Raw genomic sequence first — 22,658 nt, forward strand, 5'->3', positions numbered from 1 at the left:
TGTGACACATCACACTTATTGGTAATGTCACAAGAAAAACAATGGTACTTATGGTATTTATCATTCGAACTGATGTATTCAATCAACTTATTTAGGACTTCTGTTGTTCCTCCGTTGGGACTGAATTAATCACAACAAAAATTGGACTTTTGTATGATACTTAAATGTCCATTGATTAATTGCACTTTGCAAACTGAAAAAAGCATAGCATAAATATGTTTCTGATGTTGTAATTTTGAGGCGTTCCTTCCTTCAGATTCTAAGATTCTGAAAAGTCAAGAAGAGTTTTATATTTAAAAAATGTGCCAGAATTGCAAAAGTTTACCTGAACTTGTTTCTCCTTAACCATAGCAAAGTGGGTGCAGTGGGTTTGTATGCAGACATGGAAGGGCAAAAAACCCCAAATAAAACAGAGGGCTTGCAGCTGATCAAAAGTCACACAGTTTGTGTTAAAGCAGAGGCACCAAGTGGTTCATTGGATTTTCACTTACCTTGAAACAAAGAGTATATTCCCTCACCTTCTAATTGTCACATAGCTGTTTTTATGGACTCAGTTATGAATTGTAGGATGGCTTATTGTTTTAAGTTTTAAGTTTTAAGTCAGCTGTGTTATTCATTTCCTATTCATTACTGCTTGAATGAACGGGGGGTAGCATTCTGAGTCAGATGAACTGTTTTAGTGGATTCACTCAGCACAGGAAGTTAACTATTTAAGTTAACTATGTTAACTAAGTTAACTATGCCACAGAAGAATGTGAATGTAACTGTTGCTCACTGTATTTGGGTGTATATTGTATGCCATTTTTTCATGCAACTTTTCATTAGTTTATTTTAAGCCCAGATGAATGAATAGTTGTCATAAATATGAAAGTAAATTGCTTCTCTGTTATCACTGCAAGTATGATAAATTTCATGTTGACATAAATCATTTATTCATTCTCTTCCGCTTTTACTTATCAGGGTCTGAGAGGTGGAGTGGGGTGGAGCCTATCCCAGCTGTCATAGGGCGAGAGGGAGGGGGGTACACCCTGAACAGGTCTAGCACATAGAAACAAATAACAGTTTGCACTCACATTCACATCTATGGGCAATTTAGAATCATCATTTAACCTAACCCCATTTTTTTTAAAAAATTGGGGTTAGGTTATATTGAAATAGATTTTTGGTTAAATTGATTAAACCAAAATTAATTTTATGTATATTATGGCTTTAACTATGGACATAAGGTCTGTTAATAAAGACTGATTGATGGATTGAATTGCATGTCTTTGGACTGTGGGAGAAAGCTAGAGTACCCAAAGAGAACCCACAAAAACACGAGGAAAACATGCAAACTCCACGCAGAAAGGCCACAGCCAGATGGTGGAGTCAAAGTCAGGACCTTGTTGCTCTGAGGCAACGGTGCTAACCACCGTGCCACGGTGCTGCCAGTGTGCTAAATTTAATGCTGTCATAAATCACTAGAAGATATTTCAAAGAATCCCTATGCTTCAAATAAGACTTGTTTTTTCAGAACCTGTAAACATAATTTGATTTAAAATGTGACACAGAATCTACACTGGCAGGTTTTTAAAACTCATTCAAGACATTACCACTAACCATATAGAGAAACTGTGTTGTAGTTTCTGATGCATCAGATATGAGCACACATACTTTAAAACACTTAACCCTAGATTATACTCAGACATGGACACGGACACCTGGGGATTCAGTGACCGAGTAGTCGTTCCTGTTAAACGTCTTTGATATCTGCTTGAGCTCCAGCACCTGCGAGCATGTGCAGCTGATGCATGGTACTGTAAATTGGCCATGAATGAGTCTGGGCAGTCAGAAAGAAACAGGCAAGGTCTTCAGGTCCACTGGACCCGTGGCTAGTGGAAGTGTGGAAATCATAGGCCCTGTGTACCCTCATTTCTCCTTCCTCCTCTCTGGGCTTGTGTGTGTGTGTGTGTGTGTGTGTGTGTGTGTGTGTGTGTGTGTGTGTGTGTGTGTGTGTGTGTGTGTGTGTGTGAGGAAGAGAGAGAGAGAGAGAGAGAAGGAGAAAGTAAAGCATTGTGAATTGACCCAGGTGTGACCCAGCAGTGCTGTTCCCGCACAAGGTTGCAAAATTGGAGCACCCAACACTGTCTGCACACACATTCCCACACGTTTCACCCTTTGTCTTGCAGGAATGAATATTGGGGACCTGACACTATAAATATCTCATTGTGGTTCCACACCTGATCAAGATGGCAAAGCGATTCTCTGTTCAGACTGCCTTACAGTTGCTATTGGAAGAGACAGAGGGTTTTGATGGCGATGCAGAGGAAAAAGTTTAAGAATGTGAGGATTGAAGAGGACGATGAGCATCGGCCAGCTCTAAAGTTTAGCAAGCTTCAAACCTCAGGACCAGCCTGCAAGCAGCCAGCCCCAAGACCAGCAGGGAGCAGCCAGCCCCAAGACCAGTGAGCAGACTGTCAGCAGCTTGCAAATAACACCGTATGGATGGTAAAAGATGGCAAAATTGAATGGTCTTCCTGCTTACGAAATGAACCAATGTGAACCAATGTGATTCGAATAATACCAGAACCTACACGCTGGGCAGTCATGCAAAAAACATCAAGTCTTCTTTTGACCTTTGCATGCAATACCCTATCAAGAAAATCATCCTGGATTGCACCAATTTAAAGGAAGCAGAGTTTTTGGAAAGACATGGAAAGTCTTGGACAAACCCGATTTGGATGCTCACTTTGGGGTTCTTATCCTTGCTGGTGTTTTCAGGTCCAAATGGGAGACCACAGAATCCCTGCAGGATGAAGAAACTGGCAGAGATCTTTTTTGGACCAGGATGTCTCTGAAAACTTTCAAAATAATTTCCAGGACCATCCGTTTTGATGACCATGATCATAGACCAGCTTGACGGCAGAGAGACAAGCTAGCTGCCATCAGGATGGTGTGGGGCAAATGAGCGGCCGGTCTCAACTGTTTTACAACCCTGGCCCCAATGTCATCATTGATGAGCAGCTGATGCCATTTCAGGGCTGCTGCCCAGTATATACCATCTAAGCCTGCCAAGCATGGTATAAAGATTTGGGCGCCTGTGATGCAGGTTCATCTTATGCATGTAACTTGCAGGTCTACACAGGGAAACGCAATGGAGGAGCCCCTGAAAAAAATCACCTTCTGACGCTGCCGGGTGCTGGGTGGTCCTTTCCAACTCGTACCAGGGTGGCTAGGCTCTAGCAGGGTTGACTGCCCATTGCCCCTGACTCTCTGGGATTCTCGCCCTTTGGCAGTGGGAAGCCCATCGGGGCCTCCCATCTTCTTCTGCTGGAACGGGTGTGCGGTTGTCACCAAGATGTGTGGCCTTGAGTCTTCAGTACTCTTGGAGGCTGCGGATGGTGCAGTTGTCCTGGTTCCATGTCTGTCTGCCTCTGGCTTCCGGGGGGCATTGTTGAGGCTTCCCACCCTTGTTATTAAGTACATTTGTGACAAAGACAGGCATTCTAACACAAACTCTCTCCCACTCACACTACAACAAGACTCTTGATTTATGTATCTGTGTATTTTCTAATTTCTGTGGTCCTGGTGCTCTATCTTTCTTTGCTTTCTTTTCTTACAGGACCAGTTGGCAATATATTGTGTATTTCTATTTGCACTCTATCATTTTATTGTACCCCTACCCCTCTTTTCCCCTCCTTCTCCTGCCTTAGACATCATCAGATATATATATATACATTATACTATATATAATGTAATAACTGAAATAACACAAATTCAGATTCCTTGCTTACATTGTCAGAGTCTGCAATCAAAAATACTTTTTTGTGATTAAAGATGTATAAAAAATTCTATAATAATGCAAATGCTTTGTTAAACCTTTGAACTAAAGCTGAAATTCTGCACTTGTTTGCAGAATCTGCACATCTTTGATTGGATTAAAATCCACTGTTTTGATACAAAAGGCACAATTTAATAAAAAATGTCATTGTTCAAAAGCTGAGAGAACAAAATGTTTCCTTTACAGAAAACATTTTTTTGCTCTTTTTTGCTCTCTTGTAAAAAATTAAGAAGCCATTCCCGCTGTACAAATTGTGGCTGTGGAATTGGTATCTTAAAATTGTCCACTACGCCCTTCTCCACACATTGAGCTTTCATACTGCATAATCAGAGCAAATCTTATTTTAAAATGCCAGTATAATTTGCACTTGGCCCCTCTTTCAGCCAGTGAAAACTAACATCTTATTGCTGTTGTCTTCTCTCGGTCAAATTGCAACTTTGTGCATTGACCAGGCAAAAGATGTTATACAGATACTTCACTGTATTCACTGAATCATATTTTTTTTTAAAAATTTTTTACAACACTACAACTGGCAGTGTAGAAAAGTACTTACTGGTAACTGGGTATGCTGTACCAGAATGCTCACCAGATTGACTGTTTAGCAAAGTAAAGCTGGCTAAACTGCCTCACTCAGAATCACACAATGCCACAATGAAAGGAAGTTTAGAGGAGATTGGGGATAAGGTGATGCAAATGCAGTACCAGTCAAAGTTTGGACAGTTCTACTCATTTGTACTCTGTGATTTGATACATGATATATATGATATACTACTATATACTGAGAAAAAAGTGATCCAAACCAAAGTACTGGTAATGAATTGAAGCCAAATTTTTTTTGGTGATCTTTGTAGAAGCAGTAGAAGCACTGCTATAGGGAAATCCAAAGTGGCCAACCGCAGGTGTTACAGTCTAAATGTAATGTTCTTGATCTCTCTTGGCTGACTGAAATGTGTTTGTCTTACAGTGCCCAATGTGCTCAGCATTAATGCACTTGAAATCTGAGGTGTATGAAAAAAGAATTCAGTTAACTGTGATCTGCAACCTACTAGGATCTAGCTGTGATATTTTACACACTGAACCTTTGATGTGCAAGTTTAAGTGTGATGGAGCAGCTGAACAGACTATATTTGGGAGTGAAGGATGACACTGATTGACATTTGACTGGGTGGTAAATCCATTTGAGGGTTACCTACGCCACTGGAGCCTTGAATGTTCACTAGCTACCAAGTGATGTCTGGCAAGCAAATTATTTTATAAGTGTATGGGGCTTTAGACTTTTTCTCTTTCTTTTAATTCATTTTCAAAACACATAAACCATATGTAACACGGGCTAGTTATTCTCTAGTTATATTGTGATCCCCAAACTAGTAAAAGAAAAATAAAGCTAATAGGTTTTAGGCCTTAGACTATGTTTCCATTCCTGAATAGTTGTTTAGAGAAGGCCCTTATCTTCTCAGTGAGTATAGACCATTACCATAGTAGCTATTTCACATTGTAATGTACCATTGTATTGACTTTTTTGAGATACTCTCCTTGACAAATTGATAGGATGTGCATTGCTATTTTTACAGTGCATATCAATATACATTCTTTTAATTCACGTTGCTTCTTTACAACTCTTTGCAGCTGTTTGAGATCAGAGTGCCAATCACCCAAGGGACGAAACCAGTGACCATCAGTGTAGCCAACCACACCCAGTGCAGCTGTCTGTCCAAACTGGATATCTACAAGCAAGTTCACAGCATCATCAGAAGAGCATTGCCTGAGTAAGTCTCTGTCAATGTACATACACAGATTAGCTGTATGTGCTAATTATCACAAGATCTGACTTAATAACCCGGCGCACGCGCATATGTGTGTGTGTGTGTTTGTGTGTGAAAAGGAATAAAACAGCCTTTGCTTTTCCAGTGGTGGTTTCATTCTATTATGACGATGGTTGGTTCCTGGACTGTGTGTATCTACAGCAGGTGTTGCAATTCAACACATTGCAAATTTTTCAATTCAATTCAATTCAACTTTATTTATATAGCGCCAAATCACAACAAAAGGCGCCTCAAGGAGCTTCATAGGTACAGAGAAAAACTCAACAATCATATGACCCCTTATGAGCAAGCACTTTGGCGACAGTGGGAAGGAAAAACTCCTATATAACAGGAAGAAACCTCCGGCAGAACCAGGCTCAGGGAGGGGCGGGGCCATCTGCTGCGACCGGTTGGGGTGAGAGAAGGAAAACAGGATGAAAGACATGCTGTGGAAGAGAAACAGAGGTTAATAACAGATATGATTCAATGCAGAGAGGTCTATTAACACATACTGAGTGAGAAAGGTGACGGGAAAGGAAAAACTCAATGCATCATGGGAATCTCCGGCAGCCTACGTCTATTGCAGCATAACTAAGGGAGGATTCAGGGTCACCTGGTCCAGCCCTAACTATATAGAATAGAATTAGAATAGAATTCAACTTTATTGTCATTGCACATGCACAGGTACAGGGCAACGAAATGCAGTTTGAATCCATCCAGAAGTGCTTTAGTGATATAGATATATTACAATATATATTAGCAATAGTATAGATATGTAAGTATATTACAGAATGGGTCTATTATGGTATGTTATAATGTACACGGTATGAAGTATGTTGTGAATATTCTATAACTATAGGTATGTACAGGCTGTAGTGAGTACAAGCTATGAACAGGATATAAATATGAAAAACTATACAGAATATGAAATAAATAACTTTACAGAAATCTGAGATATACAGTTATACAGAAATGGGAACTATGCAAGTTGTAAACAGTTGTAGGGTTAAAAATTATCGTATGTACAGAATGATTATTTACAGAGCTATACAGTAGTGCAGTTAAGATAAGTGAGATATGTGGATAATTTCTACAGAGGCTATATAAAGTGCTATATGCTTTAGCAAAAAGGAAAGTTTTAAGCCTAATCTTGAAAGTAGAGATAGTGTCTGTCTCCCGAATCCAAACTGGAAGCTGGTTCCACAGAAGAGGGGCCTGAAAACTGAAGGCTCTGCCTCCCATTCTACTTTTAAATACTCTAGGAACAACAAGTAGGCCTGCAGAGCGAGAGCGAAGTGCTCTAATAGGGTGATATGGTACTACAAGGTCATTAAGATAAGATGGGGCCTGATTATTTAAGACCTTTAACCTTTTCTAGGTTAACTATGGCATTTGTATGTTCCTGTGCTTATACCTGCATGATACATGCTGGGATTTATGACCAGCTGACCCTTGGAATTCTCTTAGCAAGTTCTTCTTGCCAGTTTGTGTCCTCTGAAAACACTGCTGTTATAGAATGGAATAAAATGGCAAATAATTTAACACAAATCCGCATATTTACAGTGACAAATGTTTTTTACTTTGTTCAGCCAAGTGTGATCTACTTAGGTGCAGACAAAGTGGCTTACGCTGTGGAGCATTACCTGAAACAGAGGTGTACTTTTCATATTGGAAACGATTGACGGTGAGAACTAAGATTTCTTCCATCAATCCATCCATCTATTTTCTGCTGCTTATCCAGGGCTGGGTCGTGGGGGCAGCAGCCTAAGCAAGGACCTCCCTCTCCCCAGACACCTCCAGGCATTCCCAGGCCAGCTGAGAAAGGTAATCTCTTCAGCGTGTCGTGGGTCTGTCCCATGGCCTCCTTTGGTGGGGCATGCCCGAAGCACCTCATCCAGGAGGGATTCTAGTCAGATCCCTGAACCACCTTGACTGGCACCTTTCCATGTGTAGGAGTTGTGAATTTGCTCTAAACCACTCTTGGATGGCTGAATTCCTCACCTTCTTTAAGGGAGAGCCACCCTTCGGAGATAGCTTATTTACCACCGCTTGTATCCAGGATCTCATTTATTGTGTTCACCAGATCTCAGTACTCAGATCTTGTGATAATAAGCTAGGCTAGGGTAGGGTTTTGCTTTTTTACACTCATCTCTTCCCTTAATTACAATAACCTGATGCAATGTCCTCATCACTGCAGCCGTAGCCCCAATTCACCTGTCAATCTCCTCTTCCTTTCTCCCCTTAATCAGTGCGAGCTGGAGGCCACCAGCTGATGAACCCAGCAGAACCACATTATCTGCAAAATTAAAGACAATATTCTGAAGCCACTTGGCCATCAACCTGGATATGCCTAGAAATTCTCTATGAACAGAACTGGTGTCAAAGCGCAGCCCTCACTCGGTCCAACACCCACCAGAAATGAGTTATTGCTGACAATGTGGACCAAGCTCCTGCAACAATTACAGAGCTCAAATGGCTAATAGCAACAGGCCAGACACCCCATGCTTCCCATGCTCCTCCCACAGGATACTCCATGGGACCAAATTGAGTGCCTTCTCCAAATCAACAAAACACATGTAGAGTGGTTGGGCAAATTCACACACAGTCTTATATATCCTTGAGAGGATAAAGAACTAATCAAATGTTCAGCAACCAGAGAACAAAAATCGCATTGTTCCCCCTTTATTTGAGGTTCGAAAGATGGATTAACATTCCTCTACAGTACCCTGCCATAGACCGTCCCAGGGAGGCTGAAGAGTATAATTTCCCTGTAGTTAACCCTCCGATACCCCATCCTAAAGATGGTGACCACCACAGCAGTCTGATAATCCAGAGGAACCACTCCAGAGTGCCACATGATGGAGTAGAGTTGCGTCAACCAAGACAACCCTGCAACATTCTGGGCCTTCAGAAACTGTATTGACAGAAACCTCATTCACCCCAGAAACCCAAACACCAATGAGTTGTTTAACTGCCTCAATGATTTTGCCCTAGTGATGGGCAAGTCTTCCCCCTCATCCCCATACTCCCTTCCACCGCCCGACTGTCTTGTCAGTTGAAGTCAGCAACATCCCACCTACACTATACAGTTTACCTCCTCACGTCAGACTCTCCAAAAGCCTAGAAACTTTTAAAACCGCTCTTAAAACTCACCTCTTTTCATTGGCTTTTAGAAAGGTTTAATTTATTTGTTTTATATATTTTTATTTTATTTTTATCAGCGAGGTGTTATTACGAAATTGTGTTCTATTGTATTTTTATCTGTATTTACTGTACAGCACTTTGGTCAGCCTTGGTTGTTTTTAAATGTGCTCTATAAATAAACTTGACTTGACTTGACTTGACTATACACCATGTGAGTAGAACACTTCTTTCCCATCCTGAGTCTCCTGATGGTTTGCCCAAAATTGTTTTGAGGCAGGCTGAAAGTCTTTTTCCTTGTCTCACCAAACTCCTCCCTCACCTGGGGTTTGGTTAAACTATTACTTTAGCTGCATTCCGCTTGGCCTGCTGGTCCACATCTCATTTAGGAATTACCACCACGACAGGCACCAACCACCTTGTAGCCCCAACTCCTTCGCAGCAGCCTCAAACAGAGGTGCAGAACATAGTTCATTTGGACTCAATGTCCCCAGCCTCCCTCAAAATCATTTTAAAGTTCTCCTAGAGAACATTATATCAGAATTTTTTATTTAATGTTCATTACATGTTGTTATTTGTTTACATATTATATTATATAATAAATTGGCTAAATGCACACATATAAGCCAAAATTATGACCACTAAAAGGTGGGGTAAGTTACTTGTGCAGTCTGCATATGTCCAGTCACATGCAAACTATCATTGTTCACTGAACAAACTGCTCTCCCTCATGGACAATTCATCTCAACCACTCCATTCAACACTACTGAGCCATCAGAAATCCTTCCCACTTGTGATTTAACCCTGCTACTAAAAAGAACACCTCAGGAAATCATTCCCACCATTCTCTGTAAAGCTGTAACATAATTCTTCTTTCTGTGACAGGCATGCCACAGAAACGTATGCCCGACAGAACACGCCTGTTAGGCAAATGTTTTCACACATACTTTTTCATACATGTAATAATAATAATAATAATGTATACTTTATTAATCCCCATGGGGAAATTACTTGTTTTTCTCTGCATTTGACCCATTCACTCAGTGAATCAGTGGGCAGCCACTAAGCAGGAACCCAGGGTGCAGTATGTAGGGACGGTACCTTGCTCAGGGGTCCCTCAGGGTAGCCGTTCAGTGGATTCGAACCCCCGACTTTCCAATCATGGGGCGACCACTCTACCTACTGAGGTATCCCTGCCCCCATGTATTTCTGCATTATACCCTTTTGCAGTTGTTTCTTCTTTATGGTATACATATTATGTGTTAATGCAATTTGCACTGCTCGGTTGCACTCCTACCTTTTACTCATCACTCAGGAAAAAATTGTCATAGTATAAGGCCTATAGCACTTGGAATGTGGCGTTTATTTATTGTACACTGTACCATTTTTATTCTTTATCATGCTACGGTAACAGAAAAATGTATCTATGATTGTCATGTGTATGTTTTTTAAAAGACAGTCACTTCTAGTCATAGAAGTGACTAGATGACAGAAACCAGCATGACAATTTACCTGCTAGGAAGCCTTTGGACAAAAGTTTGCCCCACTGACTACCTCCTGCCTCAAAATATGAACTCTAGCCTCTTGAATTCCATATCCTGCAACCACATTTCCTGTGCTAAAACAATACTTACAAATTTGTTTATTTAGAAGGAATAAATAGTAATTGTGTTAATGCCAGAATCTAAGACAATGAACCACCACAACAGAGGCTCTAATGTGCTACATGTAATGTGCAAAAATCTCAATGTATTTGCACCCATTCAAACAGCCCAAACAGTGGAGATTGGTGGACTGTTTCTTTTACAACCCCATAAAAACAAGATCACTCTCATAATCAGGAGAAAGAATCAGAATCAGAATACTTTATTAATCCCGAAGGAAATTAGGGGTATATTTTCAGACAAAACCTAAGCCATTGTTTATCTCTATCTAAAGACCAAAAGATAGTGTAGGATCAGTTTTTGGTACATTCCATGGTCATTTCACCTGTGTCTTTCTTCATCCGTTTGAATCTGTATTTTTACTTTGTCACATGACAAAGCCGAAAGAGAGATTGGCTCAAGACAGCCAACCGGAAAGCTTGGCTTATAAAAAATATTGCTAAGCTCCATGATCCACCATTGCTGTAAAAACAATGGTCCATTGGCGTAAAAAAATTTGATGAACTTTCAGCAGCTCTGGCTTAGAAATAAAGAAATGCCATTTCCTTAAATCCATTTGATTCCAAATTACAATGCAGAAATGAGAGAAAATCACCCAATTGCATTAACATAGCCTTACGAGGCTTTTTAAAATATGAGCTGGTAAATGACTATCTTGACTGTTTCTTTGTCTTGCCTGATTCTTGTTATAATGTGCTTATTTTTGTTGAAAAAAAAATAAGAAAAGACACTCAGTAAAGCCGCTACTCCTCAATGTCAAACAGGAGCCAGTAGAGTCAGTTGCCCAGAGAGTGCAAAAAATTTACATTTTCACTCAAACTTAATTTCGTTCTCTTTTCATGTATATCCTACTGCTAAGATGATTGAAAAAGAAAAACAACTATTTTTATAGAGCAAAAAAGAGCAAAAAAATTTAGATTTCTACAGGGAAAATGTATTTTATTTATTTTTATTTTTATTTTATTAGTATTTTCCTCAAATGTGTCAAATATATATTTTCTCATCTAAATGTCCACTGAGCTGTGAGCCAGGGGGTGGTAATGCACCTTAACAACCAAGAAGAAGAAGCTGTGAGCAAAGGAGGGGGTGGGGGGGGAGTGAGTGAGAGATTTGCTTATGCTACGATTCAGCACAGGAAAGGAGGGGGTGGGTGAGTGAGTGAGTGAGTGATTCGTTCATTCTACGATTCAGCACAGGAAAGGGGGGGGGGGTGAGTGAGTGAGTGACTGAGTGATTCTTTCATGCTACGATTCAGCACAGGAAAGGAGGGGGTGAGTAACTCAAATGTGCTGTTAGCAGAGCGATGCTACTGTGAACTGAGGAGCTAATTCAAATTCAAATTCAAATTTTATTTGTCACACACACACAACCATACACAGTATGACATGGGGGTGAAATGCTTGTAGCTGTACACTGCCCGACCATTAAATGACAGAAGAAAAGTTCTACAATATTTACAATTTACTACAAAAATTTACAAATTAACTTAGGAATTTACAGTAAAGAATGTGCAAATAGCAGAAGAGATTATAAAGATAAGGATTATAAATTATAGGAATTATAGGATTATAGGAAATGTGTGGTGGTGCGTGTGGTGACGTGTGTGAGAGTCCAGTCTTATAGTGACGTGTTTGGGAGAGTCCAGTCCTACACCTGGTTCAGGCCCCGAATAGCCTGGGGGAAGAAGCTCCTCTTCATTCTCTCTTTTTTGGCCTTAAGGGAGCGGAAGCGCTTCCCAGACCTCAACAGTGAGAAGAGTCCATTGTTGGGATGGGAGAGGTCCATCATAATCTTCCTAGCTTTGGACTTGCACCGCTTGGTGTAGATGGACAGCAGGTCAGGGAGCTCTGATTGAATGATGCGTTCTGCCGAGTGCACCACCCTTTGCAGATCTCGTCTATCCTGCTATTGTCTTGATGTGAACTTTCTACTCAGGGTTTTTTCTTCCAGTTCAGAGCAGAAATGTTTCTGTTAAGAAACTGGCTGTTGTTTTTTTCCGCACAATTTTAATTACAAGCTAGATATATTTCTACTATTGAAATTAGTTTGCTAACAGCAACAGGGATGAGTCAGTGAATGAGTCATTTGGGCTTGTGAATCATGATTCACGAGTCAGTAAAGTGATTCTCGAGTATTGAATGATATGATTCGCATATCACTACTCCTGAGCACCTAGTAGGTGAAGTGTTTCAGATATGCTCTGGAGGAGGAGGAGACCCAGGAAAGAGGGATTAAATCTCTTGGCTGGCTTGGGAGTGCCTCAGTATCCCTCCAGAACAACTGCAGGCGTGGCAAAGGTCTAGGTACCTCTATCCCAACCCAAGCCTGGATTGGGTGGATGGATAGATGAATGGAGGGCACAGTTTTTCTAATATTTGCTCTAATGGTCTGAAAACTTGTTCTTCTTTCACTTTAACTTTAATGTTTCTTTTTCTTTCTTTTTTCCTTCAATTTTTTGAATTAGAATGATTATTGTTCACTTATATTTATGAGGTCATAGGAACAGAACTGGCTTGCGTACACATTTTGTGATGGCCAACAGTTTTCCTGGGACTTGTGAGAATGAGATCGAAATAGGAAATGGAAGAAGCCCTCTTCAGGTGTGAGTCTGCTTGAAATACACTAATACACTACAAATTGGAGAGTAATGACTTGCTCAGATATGGAAGGCGAAGTTATATGTCTCCTATACCTCAAGACTAGATTTAAATTCGGGAAAGTAAGACAGTTAAGATTATGTTTGTAGGTAAAAAGTAGTAAGTGTATAATATGATGATCTGCCCAAAGATCTACTAACAAAATATAAATCACGTATATTTAGACTTCAAACCCATTAACCAACTTTTTACATTTAGTCCATAAATATTTGAACAGTAGATGGTGAATTTGTTTTCATGTCTGGAGGTTGTTGTAACTCTTCTGTACAAATATGGAGACACATATATGTGCACAAACGCAGACAGTGAAGTTAAACAGGTTATAGCTGCAAAAACTCATGCATCAACATGAAGCACACAGATATGTTTCACATTAGGTGAAGTCCCCTCTGCTCACGCCAGAAAGCTATCTCTCTCTTTCTATCACTCTCTTAAACTTTTCCTTTCCCTTTCCACTTCATCCTGTAATACTTTGTATGTGTGCTTGTGCATCCAAACCACTGCAGCTCTAATTGAAACCATGTTGGGTCTTTTTTCACTGCCAGACGCTTTCACGACTTCAAACAATTTCCCTGTCTGCAAACACACTGTTGTCCATCTCTGTGTCTAAGTCAATGGTTCCCCTAAATATGGCATTTCAGATCAACAATTTTTACATTCAGGTGGTTTATAATTGATCATGTGTGTTTCTATGTACAATGTTTTCAAGGGTAATATATTTTTTTGTTGGCATTTTCTAAAAATCCAAACTAGGTATCTGATTTCCAGAGTAATTCACAGTTCAGTTTATTTTCAGTTACATAGATATTAAAAGATTAATAACAATATTTAGTTACTTATAACATAATGGCTTACAAGTGTTCTACATTATATGTAGGAGTAGCATCATTATAAATTGATACCTTCCCTTACAGCCAGAAAAGGGTTTTGCCACCAGTCTTAACGCCTCTGCATCTGTTTGCCATTTAGTCTCTTATTATACAATAATTTACAACCCCAATCCCAAAGAAATTGGGATGCTGTGTTAAAATGTAAATAAAAACAGAATGCATAGAGTTCTGAATGTCACGAACAAATGTTTTATTCACAATAGAACACAGAAAACATATCCAACAGTCAAACTGAGAAGAAGTACAATTTATTTTAATTATTATTTTGAATTTGATGAAATACTGTGATACAGGGTAATGTTTATTACTGTGGTATTGCAAACAAATGCAGAACCCAGGCAAAAAAATTAGGCACACGAATCAGTTAAAGACTTTATTCAATCATGATATGTTTACAAACAATGATACAAATGTTTACAGAGATGAACAAACAAACAAAAACTCATGAATGAGCCTTTACTTAGGCAAGAGTCAGAGATTGACTTAACACAAGGATTACATTAACTAGAACGAGAGAAAATGGAAACTGGCAGTGAGAAGCTGGGCAAGATCTGGGAGGGAGGAGAGGGAGGTGAGTTTAGCAACATTTTCCACAGGCTTCCTGTGAGAGCAGGAAGGCTGTGTGGAGTGGCTCCTAACTAAACATACAGTTTAGTTGGGATGCCAGGCAACAGGAGATATATGGCATCCAGCAGAGGTTGGTGAATGCACATGGAAATAGTTTCTGAGGCAGGCAGGGTTAACACTGGAGACAAAAAAAGGTATGGTATCACACGGGAACAAGTAGCAAGGAAAGAGCAAACAAACTGGCCTGTTTACCACACAAGGTGAGCTGATAATCTGGTGGAGTCTGGATTGGCAGGGGAATAATGTGAGATCAGTCCTAGCAAGACTGGAGACAGAGCAATACTGGAAGAGCATATGGGACAAGGATGCAATCCATAACAACAGTGTTCAGTGGCTAGTGGTTCTGAGAGCTGACTACAGCAACCTCCCTGAACAGGATTCAGTAACCATCACAGTGGCAGACTGTGCCAAATGGAACAGCTGCTAGTAGATGAGACACACCTGGAATAGCTAACTGAAGGCCAGACAGTCCTAATACCCAAGGATCCCATCCCACTAGCAGCCAATAACCTGCCTCAGTACCACATGATCAGGCATCATAGCAGCTAAGATGAACAGGGACATGGCTCAATACATGAGCAGGCCACAGAAAGGAACTGGCAGGAATACCAGAAGGGGCCACCAGCTCCCGGTAGACAGAGCAGTCGCCTAAGACTGCAAGACCAGGCTCACCAACCTGTGCATCACCTGGATTGACTAGAAGAAGGCCTATGGCTCAATGCCCCACCCATGGATCCTGGAATGCCTAGAACTACACAAGATCAACAGGACGTTAAGAACCTTACTCAAGAACTCAATAGGGATGTGGCGAACAACACTCAAGGCCAACTTCAAGCCAACTGCACAAGTCACCATCAAGTGCTGGATTTACCAAGGAGGTGTTCTGTCCGTACTGCTGTTCTGCATAGGGATGAACCCCCTTAAGTGAGATCATTGACAAGACTGGCTACAGATACCGACTATGGAATTGAGCATGCGTCAGCCACCTCCTGTACATGGATGACCTCAAACTTTATGCCAGTCGTGGATGAGACATTGATTCACTGATTCAAACCACTAGGATCTATAGCAATGACATTGGAATGTCATTCAGACTGTTGAAGTGTAGTCGACTGGTAACAAAGAGAGGGAAAGTAGAACTTAGGGGATTGTACGACTTCGGGGACAGCTACAAGTACCTGGGAATCCCACAGGAAAATGAGAACCATGGTAAGGCTGATAGGAAAGCTGCAACCACCAAATACTTGCAAAGAGTAAGGCAAGTCCTGAAGAGTCAGCTGAACGGGAAGAATGAGATCTGGGCAATCAACACCTACGCCCTCCCAGTGATCAGATGGGATAATAAGATGAAGGTGCAGATTGTGTAAAGATGCCTCTGAGACAATCCAGCAGATAACAGTAAGGTGCAAGCAACCAGGGCATACATGGAATGCCATAATCAAGTGGCCGCCATAGTATACAGGAACATTTATGTCAAGTATGGCCTGGAAGTCCCAAGGCCAAGGTGGGACATGCCCCCCAGAGTGGTGTAGAATGACTGAGCTAAGATCCTGTGGGACTTCCAGATACACATGGGCAAAGTGGTGATGGCTAACCTAGTGTTGGATAAGCAGAAGAAGATAGCCACAGTAATAGATGTAGCTATACCAAGTGAAAGCAACATGAGAAAAAAGGAAAGTAAGAAGCTCGAGAAGTACCAAGGGCTGAAAGAAGAGCTTTATAAAATGTTATCTCAGATTGTATTTTGACAAGTCTTTGAGCTTGATGGTTTGGGTTATGCTCTGACATCCACTGTCAACTATGGGACCTTTTAAAGACAGGTGTGTGCCTTTCCAAATCATGTGTAATTAACTGAATTTAGCACAGGTAGACTGAAATCAAGTTGTAGATGATCTGCGGAAACATAATGCTCAATTTTGAGAGTCATGGCAAAGACTGTTACCTATTTAAATCAAATCAAATCACTTTTATTGTCACATCACATGTGCAGGTACATTGGTACAGTACATGTGAGTGAAATTCTTGTGTGCGAGCTTCACAAGCAACAGAGTTGTGCAAAATACAATAACGTAGACAAGCAAAATACAAGAATGGCTACATCTGAAACTAATAAATATATATACAATATATAATAGTATATGCATTTCTGGATGTGTATACTAAATATGTTTCTACGTGTGTGTGTGTGTGTGTGTGTGTGTGTGTGTGTACACATATTTTACTAATTAAATAGAGTAAACAATAAAATAAAATAAAATAAAATGGGTATCTAAGATGGCGCCGAGTATGGCAGCCTCGTCACGAGCTCCCCCAAGCAACAGCTTTTTTCTGTGTTTAATTTTACTTTTCCTTCATTTTTTCGCGAGTAGCACATGTCTCCTTGTGTACGACCGACAAACCTTACTGGACATAAAAGACGGTCTTTCTTATAACTTTCCGGAGTTCAAGGTTTGCAACACGGACGCTCCATTTTCAGACCCCCCATTCATCTCACCTGAGACGCCTTTGTTCTCTGTCCCTGGAGGCCGCAAACGCCGACGCAGAGGGAGAAGATCTGGCGTTCTGGTTCGACTGAGACGGCGCACTTACAGACCACCGTTACCCAGTTTATTACTGGCTAATGTGCAGTCTCTGGAGAACAAGCTGTGTGAGCTTCGGGCATGGATCTCATTCCAGTGAGAGATGCGGGACTGCTGCGTGATCTGCCTCACAGAAACCTGGCTATCGGACAAGGTACCGGACTCCGCAATACAACTGCCGGGGTTCTCTGTGCACCGCGCGGACAGGTCACAGGATCTTACTGGGAAAAGCAGAGGCGGTGGTGTATGTTTCATGATCAAGAACAGCTGGTGTGATTATGCGAACGTGCACCCGGTCAAATCCTTCTGCTCACCGGACCTGGAGTACCTGATGATTAAGTGCCGGCCATTCTGGCTACCGAGGGAATTTACAGCAGTGATTATTACGGCTGTTTACATTCCCCCACAAGCCGACACTGACCGTGCACTCAGGGAACTGTACAGCGCGATCAGCAGCGAGGAAACCGCACACCCAGAGGCAGCGTTTATCACAGCCGGAGACTTTAATAAGGGAAACCTGAAGAAAGTCTCACCCAAACTCCATCAACACATCCATTTTAACACTCGTGGAGACCGGCTACTTGACCACTGCTACACCTCTTTCCGGGATGCGTACAAAGCCCTCCCCCGCGCCCCATTCGGCCAATCAGATCACCGCTCCATCCTGCTCCTGCCCGCCTACAGGCAGAAGCTGAAACGGGAAGCTCCAACCCGTAGGGCGGTGCACCGTTGGACGGACCAATCGGAGTCTGCGCTGCGGGACTGTTTTGATCATGCGGACTGGGAAATGTTTCACGTGGCTGCTAGGGACATTGATGAGTACACAGACTCAGTCTGTGGATTTATCAGGAAATGCGTGGAAGATGTCGTCCCATCCAGAACAGTTAAATCCTTCCCAAATCAAAAACCCTGGATTAACGGAGATGTTCGCGCGGCACAGAGCACCGCCTTTGCCTCCGCGAACACATCGGACTACAAACACGCACATTACCAACTCCGGAAGACGATCAAAGCAGCCAAACGTGAGTACAGGGACAGGGTGGAGCAACAGTTTGACAACCCTCGGAGGATGTGGCAGGGACTAAACACGATCGCAGACTTTAGAGGGGAAACCAGCACACCGCAGACCACGGCCTCTCTGTGTGAGGATCTAAACGTATTCTACACTAGATTCGACACAGCGAACACCATGAGACCGGACAGTGTGCGCACCGCGGATGACGTCAGTGCGCACACTGTGTCTGAGGATGATGTGCGGAAGTGCTTCAGGAAGGTGAACGCGCGCAAAGCTACTGGTCCGGACGGGATTCCCGGCCGCGTCCTCAAGTCATGCGCGGCTCAGCTGGCTGGAGTGTTCACGCACATCTTCAACCTTTCCCTCTCTCTGCCTGTAGTCCCAGCCTGCTTCAAAATAGCCACCGTCCTCCCTGTACCCAAATCCTCCACCATCTCCTCATTGAACGACTGGCGACCTGTAGCCCTGACCCCCATCGTAAGCAAATGCTTCGAGAAGCTGGTCAGGGACTTCATCTGCTCTGCACTACCCGACTCACTGGACCCTCTACAGTTTGCATACCGCCACAACAGGTCCACTGATGATGCCATAGCCCTGACACTACATACTGCCCTGTCACACCTGGAGAAGAGAGACACGTATGTGAGAATGCTGTTCGTAGATTACAGCTCAGCATTCAATACCATCGTTCCCTCGAAGCTGGACAGGAAACTGCAGGATCTAGGACTGAGCAGCTCCCTCTGCAGCTGGATCCTTAACTTCCTGTCTGACAGACGCCAAGTGGTCAGACTGGGCAGCATCACCTCATCCCCCGTCACACTGAACACTGGTGCTCCACAGGGGTGTGTACTGAGCCCTCTCCTATACTCACTCTACACCTACGACTGCACAGCCACTAACAACTCCAACATCATTGTGAAGTTTGCGGACGACACTACAGTGGTGGGTCTTATCACCAATGGTGATGAGACGGCCTACAGGGAGGAGGTCAGCGCCCTGACCCACTGGTGTCAAGACAACCATCTCACCCTCAATGTCGCAAAGACAAAGGAGTTGATAGTGGACTTCCGGAGGTGGAGAGAAGTACACACCCCCATCACCATCAACGGCGCTGCTGTGGAGAGAGTGAGCAGCTTCCGGTTCCTTGGTGTACATCTGGCTGAGGATCTTACGTGGTCAGTACACATAAACAAAACAGTGAAGAAGGCGCAGTAGCGCCTCTTCTTTCTCAGGAGACTGAAAAGATTTGGCATGAGCCCCCGCATCCTCAGGACCTTCTATCACTGTGCCATTGAGAGCATCCTCACTGGATGCATCACCACCTGGTATGGCAACAGCACCGCCTACAACTGCAAAGCTCTCCAGCGAGTAGTGCGGTGCTCTGAACGGATAATTGGAGGTGAGCTTCCCTCCCTCCAAGACATCTACAGGAAGCGCTGCCTGAGGAAAGCGGGGAGGATCATCAAGGACTCCAGTCACCCCAGCCATAAACTGTTCAGACTACTTCCCTCGGGAAGCAGGTTCTGCAGCATCCGGTCCCGAACCAGCAGACTGAGAGACAGCTTCTTCCACCAGGCCATCAGACTGCTGAACACGTCATAGACACCTCACCTTCACTACTGGAACTTCAACATTATGCACTACATACTGTACAGTAATGCCACTGTTTTGCACATGTCCCAACTCAACTATCCCTAATATTTATGATATATTTTGTTTTTATTTGTAATAACTTTGAAAGAAATTCAAGCAAGCTTTTTCCACATTGTCATTATGGAGTATTCTGTGTAGAATATTGAAATAAAAAATAGAAAAATTGGCATTTCCTGTGAAAATGCTGTGTAGATGCTGTAAAGCTGAAGCTGTTTGCTAAAACTAGCTGAAAAAGCTGAAAAGTTGCAAAAAGTGTAAAAACTTTGCAGAAGCATAAGAACTTTGCAAAAAATGTAATTACTTAGCAGAACTGCAATAACTTAAAAGAAACATGATTCTTGGCAGATATTCAATAAAAGAGCAGAAGTTATATTGTAAATATTGTAACTTAGCAGGAACATGGTAACTTCTCAGAAATACAAGAATTTAGGAGAAATACTATAAGATAACAGAAATACTATATTTAGCAAAAATACTTAAACATTACAGAAATACTATGATTTAGGAAAATACTACAATATAGCTGAAATACTCTGATTCAGCAGAAATACTGTGATTTAGCCGAAATGCTGCAATTTGGCAGACAAACTATGATTTGGTACAAATATTATAACATACCATGATTTAGCAGAAATACTATATTTAGTAAAAAAAAAACAACAACTATAATTTAGTAGAAACACTATGATTTGGCAGAAATACTATGATATAGCTGAATTAATATGATTTAGAACAAATACTATGATTTAGCAGAAAGTAATAACTCACTTGGAAATACTGGAAAAGCAAAATGACCAGCTGAAAAAAGCTGAACATGGTTAAGTTCCCTCAAAACTAATTGTTGTTCACCTGTGACAAATGAGCAGAAAAAAAACAAAAAACAAAAAAACAAAAACAAGAAAGAACAGCCAACAAATACACACAATTACAAATATGGACACATATGGAAAAGCAAGTGCACAGAGACACACACACACACACACACACACACACACACACACACACACACACACACACACAGGATCTCTGCCAGTCACCCAGTCTGAATATATTCAATTTGAATCCTACAATGAGATTTTGCCAAGAAAGGGTCTCTCTCTCTCTCTCTCTCTCTCTCTCTCTCTCTCACACACACACACACACACACACACACACACACACACACACACACACACACACACACACACACACACACACACACACACACATTAACTTTGTGTTACACTATCTCATACCGTACATTACCAAATCTCCATTTGCACTATTTGCCTATTTGCACTACTCTGCCTGGTTTGCACTCAATGTCATTTACCCTTATATTGTATATTGTATAGCTTTCTTGTTATATGTAAAATTGTATTATATTATTTAATTTTTTTTACTTTAAAATATTTTACTTGCATTTTTAATCACTCTTATATTTAAATGTTCATTTTCTATTTTATCTAGGGATTGAGAGTAACGAAGTTTCTATTCTCTGTATGTCCTGTACATGTGGCAGAATTGACAATAAAGTTGACACACACACACAAACACAGTGCTTCTGTGAAGTTATTACAAGTTCAAAACCTTTTTCAAATACTGACATCAGCTTTTTTCAGCTTTATATTTTCAACTGTATCTATGACAGCTTGGATCTGCCCAATTTGAATCCACCAATCAGAGATGCTGCTTCTGTCTGCTTTGTCAGGCTGTGTAGTTGTTCCTGTCAATACAGCTGCACCCCTTCCTAACATAGACAGAGACATGGGCTTTCTGCAAAATATTTCTGACATGGAGCATTAACATAACATCTTAGTTCTTTTGCCCTTCTCCCCCGTCCCTCTTCTCAGCTGTTTCTCTTTCCCTCTTTCTTTCTCCCCTTCTTTCCCCCAGTCAAGTCTGTCCCGTATTCAGTAAGTGAAAATAAAATAAACAATAAAAGGTGAATCAAAGGGACAATTACAGTAAGGCTGGGATGGTCAATTTGGTAAAGTAAATCTGTTGGGCATCTTTCTTTGCCTTTAGACAATAATTCTGATGGCAAAAGAGCCAAACGGGACAGGCAAGAAAAAAACCAAAAAAAAAAAAACCCAAAAAAAACCCCAAACATAACATCTTAGCAAAAATATTGTGACTTAACAAAGACATGATATTTTAACAGAAAAACTATAATTTGGCAGAAATACTATGATTTGGCAGAAATACTATATTTATTAGAAATACTATATTTAGCAGAAATACTATGATTTAGAAAAAACACTATGATTTACCATAAATACTAAAAAATACCCGAAATACTATGTGATAGCAGAAATACTATGAGTTAGCAGAATATTAATAACTTAAATAGAAATATTGGAAAACAAATATTACCAGCTTAACAAGGTGGATTTTCCTCAAAACTACTTATTGTTTAACTAAAACAAATTTTCACAAACTTTAGAAAAACAGCCAGCAGATACGCAAAATTAGAGCAATGGGCACATATGGAAATACATGTACAGAGAGACACACACACATACAGGATCTATGCCAGTCAACCAGTCTGAATATATTTAATTTGAATCCACTAATGAGATGCGGCCTAAAAACGGTCTCTCTCTCTCTCACTCTCATACTCACACACACACACGCAAACACAGAGAGATAGAGAGGATGTGAATAGGGGTTGTTAATAGTGTTTCTTCTAATGTCGTGTCCAAATTCATGGGCTGCATCCTCCTGAGGCCGCATTTGTAAACCAACGTCACAGCGACGCGCCAAAGGCTGTCCAAATTTGTAGACTCCTCCGAATGCAGCCGACAAATGCGTCCTCCTTTTCCCCGAAT

The 22,658-nt window shown here is 41.4% G+C and overlaps 1 protein-coding gene across 5 annotated transcripts in view; it reads left to right on the plus strand.

Annotated features, from left to right (window-relative positions):
• The window catches only part of vegfc (vascular endothelial growth factor c), a 97,921-nt gene that overhangs the window by 46,967 nt on the left and 28,296 nt on the right, over positions 1-22,658 (plus strand). For 3 of the 5 annotated variants that reach the window (XM_080303271.1, XM_026172105.2, XM_080303270.1), the window contains exon 4: positions 5,447-5,586. In XM_080303271.1, the coding sequence (XP_080159397.1) occupies positions 5,447-5,586 (140 nt within the window). Of the gene's footprint in view, positions 1-5,446; positions 5,587-7,363; positions 7,447-7,871; positions 8,972-22,658 lie in introns of those variants that run through there. The other 2 variants (XM_080303272.1, XM_080303273.1) reach the window with 2 other exon arrangements.

Source organism: Astatotilapia calliptera, chromosome 6 (genome assembly GCF_964374335.1).
Source record: "Astatotilapia calliptera chromosome 6, fAstCal68.1, whole genome shotgun sequence".
Lineage (NCBI taxonomy): Eukaryota > Metazoa > Chordata > Actinopteri > Cichliformes > Cichlidae > Astatotilapia > Astatotilapia calliptera.